This window comes from Convolutriloba macropyga, chromosome 5 (assembly GCF_964194025.1).
Source record: "Convolutriloba macropyga chromosome 5, txConMacr16.3, whole genome shotgun sequence".
NCBI lineage: Eukaryota > Metazoa > Xenacoelomorpha > Acoela > Convolutidae > Convolutriloba > Convolutriloba macropyga.
Genome location: NC_134472.1, coordinates 61,529,748 through 61,540,178, shown reverse-complemented (window position 1 = coordinate 61,540,178; position 10,431 = coordinate 61,529,748). Strand labels below are relative to the sequence as shown.

The 10,431-nt window shown below is 34.6% G+C and overlaps 1 protein-coding gene across 1 annotated transcript; it reads right to left on the bottom strand.

The window, feature by feature from the left end:
• Nucleotides 1-1,833: 1,833 nt before the first annotated feature.
• LOC142339524 (uncharacterized) lies at nt 1,834-4,105 on the bottom strand. Its single transcript, XM_075389621.1, has one exon. The coding sequence runs from the start codon at nt 3,636-3,638 to the stop codon at nt 1,932-1,934; it is 1,707 nt and encodes a 568-aa protein (XP_075245736.1). The 5' UTR covers nt 3,639-4,105; the 3' UTR covers nt 1,834-1,931.
• Nucleotides 4,106-10,431: the final 6,326 nt, after the last annotated feature.

Sequence of the window (10,431 nt, the reverse complement as noted above, 5' to 3'; positions counted from 1 at the left end):
TGCTCTCAAACGAAGTTTGGATCTGTTCTGTTTTGGCCCCCCAGCTTAGTGAGCATAAATTTTTTATTACCCCCAGGCACACGTGCTATTTTCTTACATAGTAACGTGCTATATAACAACATATAAATTGTAACTGGGGATCATAAAAAACACTGGGAGGAGGGCCAAAACAGAATAGATCCCGAAGTTTGTAGCGATTATATTAGTCCTGTCGTTCTTTTTTATGCAATTTTTCGCTTGACCAATTTTTCGTCTGACGTATTTGACTTTTCGTCCTCAAAAACGGGATAAACAGTTAGCAGCGGGCATTAAGTGCTCTTAGAGCCTTTCAAATCACTAGTCTCCAAGCATGCGATTCACAAAGTCTGGTTTGGAGACATATACTTATGGTGCAAAGGGCGGATCTTAGAGACTGACCCCCTTCACTGTTGCCACCCCATCATCCCCCGGTACAGAACCCCAACCCCCTTCCCCCCACAGCGCTCTCTTACGCCCCTTCAATTAAGCTAAAGCTAGCCTCATTAAACCAAGACTAGCTACTGACGAAGCCAACTGCTCGCCGGTTGTTCGAGAGCAATTCGCCCGACGTTAGTCGGTTATGTTTTTTCTGTATACCTGATAAGAATATACTATACAAATATAAGGAGAGTTGAGAGTTTTTGAAGATATGGAATATTATTTTTGACAAAAAAATGAGTTCAGATGGACGGAAATTTGAGTTTCAGACAACGAGATGGACGGAAATAGTTTCTTAGGTGTTTAATGAAGCAAAAACCTTGCAGCTATATAGATTTGCAATTTTACGAAGAAAAAAATGCATTTTCGAGACCTTATTTTTTTGGTGAGATAGTTCTTCTGTGCATAGCTAAAAGTTCCAAGCCATTTTTCCAAGAGAAGGAAATGATGTTAAAAATTGGCTTGCCTGTAGAGCTGATTAAAAATTGATGCGCAATTTTTAAGTAGCGATTTAAAAAGTAGAGATGAAAATGTTGAAAAATGTTGAAAAGAAGGCTAGAAATTTGTTACAAAATTGGTGCAAATGTCGAGAGAAACTTGTACTAAAACTATGCAGGACGTCTATCAGGTGCTGAAGAAGCTAATATTTAATATTCCTGACTAAAGAACTGATTCAAATGAGAAAATTTTGATTTATTTGTTATTGACCTTTTTAACAATATTAAATTGTTATAACTTTTTGGCACCATATTTTGTCACGTTGTTTATTTTTTCACATTGACAGCATCTTTGTGTGCTCTCGTTTGTGTTTCAAAGTCATTCAGGGCCGCTAAATTTGTACAGAAAGCTTTTTAAACAAATTAAATCGCGTTTGCAAGATCATTAGGTACTGGGAAACTCGCAATGCAGCTTAGAAAAGAAACGGAAGGTTTTGTTTAAAAATTGGGAACTCTTTTGATATGCTCAGTTCTTCTCCCGCTTAATTTTGAACAATAATAAAACAGTAAAAATTGCAAAATTTATGGCAATTTATCAAATTTTGACGGAAATTTTGCAATCCACTGAAGTGTATTTATTCTCACATATGGTGGCTATGCTCAAAATCTTTTAAGCCTTACTAACCAAAAAAATGATCAGATGCTGGTGTTATTGGATTTTTTTCCGGACCTCAGTGTTTTTATTAACCCCGTTAGAAATTGTGTTGTATAGTACGTTAATAGGTAAAAAATAGCACGTTTTTGAGGCTGGATTCTCGACTTGAACAATATTGCCTCAAACCGATAAATTTCGTAAAAATGAAAAATGAGAATATTTTTGGTCAAGTAAAAAATTGATAAATTTTTGTGTTTGTGTTCAAGATTCTCCATTAGAAAGAAATATTTGAAAAACTCTATTTTACAATCGTAGTCACTTTATATGCGAAATCGAGGAAAAGAAGCACATGATTGCAGCAAAATTAAAAAGGATTGGAATGTTCAAAATTTAAAAGGATGATATTTATCAATTAAACTAGGACCACCAATCGCTCCAATCAGAGGCTTGTTGTTCTGGTGGGTTGCATTTGGGGGCATAAAAGCCTGCTTATTCCCCGAATTCCTGCGCCCTGAAGCCCCGAACCCTGGCTTGTATCCCCCTCCTCCGCCTCCGCTCAGCGTGCCTGAATTTGGGGGGTTAAACCCGTTCGTTCCCTCGTTTGAGCTTCCAGCGTTGAAAGATGACATGAAATTTCCACTGTTGCCAGACATTTCTCGGAATTGATTGGATGCTTGGTTGGGGTTCTGTTGAGGTTTGTATCTGGCGTGAGTTTCATAGTAACGGGTCGCCGAATCGCGACGCGAATTTGTATTGATAGGAGGCAGTTGATTTTTGTGATTTGCACTCATGGTGTTTTCTTTCTGACTTCCGAATAAGGAAGCTAAATCTGTTCGCTGGCGTTTCTCGGGTTTGATATTAAAAATTGCAGAAAATTCGTCATCATCAAAGTCATCGGAAAAATTTAACTTTGAATTTTTTGTTGAATGGCCTGATTGAAGTTTGGGCTTATTGTAATCAAGTTGAGGTCGGCTTTCCCCAAAGGTTGGAGGTGCTTGAGGTCTGGCATCACCGTCCCCCCGCCCTCCATGGCTTGAGCCCAAATCACCTGATGGGTGGGTTTGGGCGTTTCGATTGGCGTTCGCAACTGCCGCGGCACCCTGCATTGCTCGACGACCTTCGGAACCCGCAGTTTTTGCCGGAATCGGGTAGTTCGAGTTTGCATTGCCGTACCCGTTTGAGGAATCTTGATTCTTAGCACTGTTGGCGCTCGGGAAAGGAACCAAACGCATGTTTGAGAACCAACTACAGCTTATCAAGTCATTGGCTTTCGCTCGTTTGGCAGGATTCCATTTTAAACACTGGTCAATAAGTTGAATCGCAGAGGGTTCTGCTGTGGGAATTATCGACTCCAAGGTCACAGCCTTATATTGCGGGAATTTATGTTTGCTCATTTGCGCACCTTCGGGCCAATCTTGAGGTGTGAAGGTTCCCAAAATGTTGCATAACTTATGGAGCTGGTCGATTTCAGAAGATCCTGGGAATAAGGGTCGGCCAGTGAAGAGTTCGGGGACTATGCACCCGACTGCCCAGATGTCGATTGGAGCGGAGTAGTTTCGGGATTGCAGGAGAACTTCGGGTGCCCGGTACCATCGGGTGGAGACGTAGTCCGTATACGGGGGCTTACTTCGGATGCTACGAGCCAATCCGAAGTCTGCAATTTTAACTGTCGGGGGATCTTGCCCGTTGTCGTTTAGGAGCAAGTTTTCGGGTTTCATATCTCGATGAAAAAACCCTTTTTGATGCATGGCTTTTAACCCTAGCAACATTTGATAAGTAACATGCTTAACTGTCGCATTACTAAGCTTCACTTTCCTTTTAAGGTAATCGTACAAGTTTTCCTTCATGTATTCGAAAATCATGAATAACTCATCATTTTCGCGAATGACTTCTTTGAGTTTGATAATGTTGGGATGACTAAGTTTTCTCAGGGCTTCAATTTCTCGTAATTTCAAACATTCGTCCCACGAATAGTACTTTCGTTTCATTTTCTTGATTGCAACGATTTCATTAGTGTCGGAGATTTGAGCCAGGTAGACCTCGCCGTATGTTCCATCTCCTAGTTTCTTAATCCGTTGGTAACGATTCATAACTATCAGTTACTAGGCTAATTAATTTATAAAATAAATCAAGATTTCCAAATTAAATTCTAAATTAAAAAAAATATATATCACTAACAAAAATATCAATGGTAGTTTGTGAAATGGTGAATATTTGGAAATTTTATAAAAATTAGAAAATTGTGATTAAAACGGCGCATTTAATGCAATTAAATTTTGTTTACAGTTTTTTTCCAAACTGTTTGCTTATAATTCAATTTCCATTAGGGAAGTTTGCGTGTGTAAAAAAATGTGGAGAAAAGAAAGCGCTTCTATTTTTGAATTATTAATGACAGAATCCAAAATAATAATCAAACAAAAGCGAACGTATAAAATGTCACGTTGAACGTACACTAGTAGAAGAGAAAACAGCCATAAGCAAAGCGGGGATCTTATTTTAGCAAAGATAGTTTTGAGCTTAGATCGCACGTGCGGTTTTTAACAACTGCAATTATGAATTTTTATATCGTGTTTAAACAGACTGCTTTTTTATGGTTTCGTAGCTCAACAATAACATTAAAGAGTTATATAATGGGTATTATGTGCGCTGTTTTGATGCTATTTAACGATATTCAAAAATGGTCTCTCTGCTCTGTGAAAAATGTGAAAAAATGTATAGACTAAATTGGTGTTTGAGCTACGCTTTGATTTGAGCCACTTTTCATTGTGTGTGTATGATTGCCGTATGCCAGAACTATTATTCACGGTGACGTGAAACAGGACAAAAAGTCAGTAAGGGGATTATTGAAATTAGTGGCTTAAAGGCGGCTCTCAACTGCAGTAAAGGTGCTTTGAAAGGAACAGGGGGAAATACAAAGGAATTTACATTTAGATCAAGTGCCAGATCTCTTTTTGCATTTTGGGGCATAATATGTTTATATCCACTTTAAAAAAAGCAATTTCACGAAATGATTAGACAAAACAGCATATGTTTGAGCAGAAACAAGAGAAAAAGTTCAAATTGAATATAAATTTTTAAATTATTTAATTTAATCAGTCTAATTTATTACACTCCGATAAAACTAGTAATTAAGACAGACCCAAATTCTGAAAATAATGGTTATCTCAACAAAATGAAGTTTGTTTACAGAAAAAGTTGCTCCTCCTTATTCAGTCCTACAAAGCATAACGCTATTATGAAGGATACAGAGAATGATCAAATCTGTTTGAAGAAACCTATAGCGGAAAAACATAATTAGATCAGAAAGCAATTTAGTACTGATATTTTGTATATTTAATTATAATTTTTTCGATAATAAATATTAGAAAAGATCTTTCAAATAACAGCAAACGTTTTCAGATCAGAAAAAAAACGTTTGGTGACAAATTTTGAATACTCTTTTGCGCAAATTATTGTTTCCGATCAAAGAGAACACCGAAGGCGCTGTTTCTTTTCAAGCTGTGTCCTCAATTTTAGGTCCTTCTTCAAAATGAAATTCAAATTTTGGAAATTGAGTTTTCTCAAGTTTTGAAAAGCTTCGGAAAGACTGCTGGCCTCTTATATCATTGAGAATTACAGGAAATTTAATGCATTTAACGTATTTTTGAAAACGCAAGCAGCCTAAGTTCTGAAACATACGTTGAGCAGTTTATATCTCGAAACGTACTCTTTATTGATTTTAAATTTCATACCAAGAACTTAAGATGCTGTTGTTGATTGAAAAGTTGTTAACGCTACCAATTTTCAAGGCCATATTGCCGCCGAAAGCTTATGAGTTATCTTTATGCGTTATCTTTATAAACCTTCATATATAAAGACTGAAAGGTTTATCATTTTTTGTGCTTAACAGAAACGAATCAACTCCAATGGATATGTTCGGGGAGATTTCTACAGAAATAACTCTCAGTGAGATGATTGAGCAAGTTGATGACAAACAGACCGGAACGGTTGTTCGAGAAATGGCAATAAAATTTCCTACACAAATGATATTGCTGATCAAAAAATGTTTGAAATCTTAGGAAATTTGTTTGATGACATCATTGAAAGACTAAGAAAACAAGAGAGGTACAGCAACAAAAATTGTTGAATTGTAGGAACTCAACTGGTGACCCTCGAGATGAATTGAACTTATTAATAAATGTGCAAAATGTTATCAAAGAATTGAATGTTGTAATACGTGAGACATACCTAAAAAATTTCCAAACTTTGCCTACTGAAAGCAAATTACTGTATAACCATCAAACTTGCGTGACTGATATTGATAAATGTATTTGCTTTCCTGCAAAAAATGTTGCTTAAAAACCGGAAAATGCTGAATCTTATTCCGAAAAAAGCATTTTCGCGGAAACCCCTTGAATGGTAAAAATATGTATTTGTAAAAGGGCCACCAACTGTTAAAAATAAATTGAAATGGTATCATCAACGAGAAACTGTGCCGTTTCAGTATATTTTAAGTATCCTTCTGATCAAATGAGTGAAAAAAAAACGGTTGCAGTAAATATTACTGATGATGTCATTTTATCGAACTGACTTTATTGATCGAGTTGTCAAATTAACAAATTTCAATACTGCGCAACTGAGTGCTAACGATATGGCCAACCCCTCTACATGCAGATTTGCTTTTGTACAAAGTAAATAAAATGATAAAAATGTTCAAAAATCTTTCTCCTGAAGAGAAACTGTTTCTATTGAAGCGTGATTGGTTTCGACTGAAAACTCAGAATACTTATGAGCGTTCACTTGAAAAGATACAATTTCTGAAGCCCTTAAAGTCAGTAGTGAAAAATTAAAGATTTCGGATATGAATTTGGTCCGTGATTTGGTAAGCTGTAATTAAGCTAAAAAATATTTTTATGCTGGTTGCTTTTCTTCATATTTTCATTTCTCTCAAAAAGATCAAATCGTTTTGTCAGACAGTTTAATGAAGTCACAATTTATGCCCAAAACAACATTTTGTTTAGTTTTCATTTTTTCCTATTTTCTGGCTAATTTTAAATCTTTGTCCTTTTCATAATTTATCTAGCTTTTTTGTTTCAAAAACAATGACATCTTCTGATAAAAGTGCTGAATGTTGAAAAGACCAGTTTTACGAGAAAAACACTTGCGAGAAAAACAATAACTAGAACCAATAGAACCTCACTTGGCAAAGTTTGCATTACTTTTTGGGAGATAATAGGAAAACAGTTGTTCAGAAGAAATTGTCCATTGAAAATTTGCTGTATTTTATATATTTCACAAATCAGAAGCTTTTTTCTCAGAGAACAAAAAATACCAATTTATTTAATTAAGTTCAATGAAAAACTACAGGAAGTTTTTTTTGCAGAAAAATGCATGTACATATACCAAAAAAATTTCAGAGGTGTACCTTTTTCAAATACAATTGTTTAACTAGCTCAGAAACAATAACAGGTCATTTTGAGTGTTTCAAAAAAGACTTTAAAAATGTAACAAGAAAACTTCAGACAGGGAGATAAAGTCGTAAAGCTCAGAATTCTTTTGTTGCAGACTGTTTTCTCAACAAGAGCAAACTTTGATGAGTTAAACGCATATACCGAAAGGCCACAAACTTGACAAAGTCAAAAAGAGCTTTTATTCATGTTTTTGGAGAACAAAGTCTAACGTAGGTACCTCCTGCAAAAATAAATAAAAAGTTATTGTTATAGGTAAACGAGGGGATCAAAACAAATGAAAGAGGAGTAGTTCGAATATCTATGAAGTTATAATTTCAGTTATAATTGGAACATCAGACATTCTTGAGATTATTAAAGACTCTCATTACTATGGTCAGTCCTAACGGAAAAAAATTGGGTTAGTAGTAACATTTCAATGCAAATCGCTTAAACTAGAAAAATCAAATATTTTGATGCACTTATGAACCATTTAATTTGTGTTGGAAAAACAAACACAGACGATATTTTAGGTAAAGATTTTAATATTAATGTCGCAACAAAACCAAAAATTGAAAAATAACTCATTGACCAGCTTAAAGCATTCAAATTTACACTTTTTAGCAAAAAATTATATAGAATAAGAGAAGAAAACTCCAAAGGCAATTCAATGGACCTCATGTTTTTGAATTAACCTAATAAGATGTCAAAAGGGCCATAAGTGGTCACTATGAAGTAATTTATATCTATGGTATTTTTTTCAAATGTGAAAGAGAATAAAGCAAGACTCTTTCCCGGCAGTTGAAATGAACCAAATGTAGGGAAACTAAACTAAACTTGAATTGGGAGCTTTTTAAAGAAAATCAGGTGAAGTGCGAATGAAGTAACTTCCAATTCAGGAAACGTATGGAACACTTCAAATCCACAGCAGTGACAAACATAAACAATTTTATTTCCAAAATAGTGAAAAGCAGTGAAAAATGGTGAAATAGTGAAATGCACAAAACATTTGGCCATGTCTTCAGTTGGAGAAGCTAAAACAAGCTTAAACAAAAGCCTATTTGACAAAAACAAGACAAAAGCCGTCAAAATGTCTATTAATTCATTGAAAAAATTAACCGATAGAAGATCTCACAGGAAGATCAAAATAATTTTTCGAAGTAAAACAATCAAACGATTTTTTTTATTGGAATAGGACCAAGCCTGGAAGCCACTTTGAGATCTGCTGTTTGTCATTCTATTCTCAAACAAAATTTCAGTTGATAGGTTTTTTCTGAAAAAATTCCAGTTGAACCTATAATCTGAAAAAGTCTGAAAAACAAATGATCTCGTAACAAATTACGTCTCCTGATGAAACATTTCTTCAAACCACCGGTTAAAAAGTAAAAAAAGTGGGTCATATACAACTGGATTGATGACTTTTATCAATTTCATTGGGAGGCCTTTTTTACAAGATCATTTGATTTCCAGACTTTTTAAGGTTGTGCGTTTCACTGGACTGCGTTTAAGATGAACCATTAAAATAACATTTTGTTTAATAATAGAATGACAAGCAGCAGATCTCTGCGTGGTTGTCAAATTCGCTCCTATTCCAATAGAAAAGCGTTTAATTGCTCTACTTCAAAAGTTAAATCAGGACCTTCTTTGAGATCTTATTCTATCGTTTATATCTTTTTAAAGTATCTAGAGACATTTTGGTTGCGTTTTTCTTGTTTTTGTCAAATAGGTTTTTGTTTAAACTTGCTTTTGGCTTTTCCTGATATAAATGGGGCCAAAATGTTTTTTTTGTGTGTTTGAAAAGACTAAATCTGTTTTTCTGGTTCTCTTTTTCAAATAGTTTTCCAAAAATTTGATAATTTGCGTTTGAGGTTTTCATTTTCCTTTTTTTTCAATTTTGGACTTAAAATATATGAAAACTGCTAGTTAAATTACTTGAAAACTTGAGATAAAAATTCAATTTCTAACTATAGACCAATATCAATACTAATTGAGTATGGAATTTTTTACATATTTTTTTGGAAGGCTGGTAGGCTTTTTATTAAAAGATAATATCTCTTTTCAAAACACATGAGCATTTGCAGCAAGTGCTCCACGGTAACGAAAAAGTTGAAACTACGGATAGTCTTTTAAGCAACCGAAGGAATCACGTACAGACTCCACATTGCACACTACCAAATACATCGAAATCTACTAATACCCTTGATCATCAAACCTTACGTTTGAAATTTGAAAAATTTGGAAGTCGAGGATAACTCTAAGCTCGCGTGAAGTTATCGTCAAGATGCAGTATGTCCAAATCAAATATGGCTGTTCAACCAAAAAAACATACTCTGTGGAGCACCACATGGCTCAGTTTTAAGACCGCTGTTGTTTATAAACTTCATCAACAAAATACAAGAGTTGCCTAGGAGAAACTAAAGTTTTGCTGTTTTCCGATGATATTAACGTATTTGCAAAATATCAAAAATCTGAATTAGGTTTATGTTTGTGTAAAAAAAACAAAATTGAGGTATTAAGGAATCCAATGTTGAATTAGGAGAAAACACAAGGGTTAGAGTGAGGATACTGTTTCCTTCGATAAAAAAATTTAAGGAACTAAAAATGTGAGAAGTTCATAGGCTCCTAGCTAAATTCTGAGTATTACGGAACACATATTTTGTGTAAAAAAGTGTGATAGCTTCTACCACGTAAGGTCTCAAGTGTTCTACCACGTTAGATCTCAACTCATTCTAAAAATCTTCATTAAAATTGTTAAAATGAAAAAACAACCACTCTATCCATAAAGCGTATAGATCTACGGATTATCAAACAAATCAAAAATTAAGCCATTACAATTGCAAAGATTTAAATTGAGATAAATCTTTCGCAAATGAAAATGCGAAGAAAGCAGATTCTGAGGAAGTCTTAGCAAAATAGCATCAGTTTTTTAACTACATCTTTATGAACTAACAAAAAATTTAGCATGAATAATTTGTCAGAATCTTCCAAATGAAATAGTAAAATACTTCATTGCATTATTTCGTACACAATCAAAATTGTGTACTTGATTAGCAATTCAAATCACAATTATATTTTCTGTTAAGCTATCTAGTGCGGCGAGTGCACTTGACACAGTTTTATATTTGAATTCGCTTAGTGAATCGCCTATCTTTCACTTGCCTGTCTTACCAGGTAAGTGGATACGATTGTCAAGAAAAAAGTTAAATTGAGCTACTGATCGCGAGATGCAAAACAAAAAGAGTGAAACTGATTACAAAGTCGGTTTGAAAAATTTGGAAGTCGAGGATAACTCTAAGCTCGCATGAAGTTATCGTCAAGATGCAGTATGTCCAAATCAAATATGGCTGTTCAACCAAAAAAACATACTCTGTGGAGCACCACATGGCTCAGTTTTAAGACCGCTGTTGTTTATAAACTTCATCAACAAAATACAAGAGTTGCCTAGGAGAAAATAAAG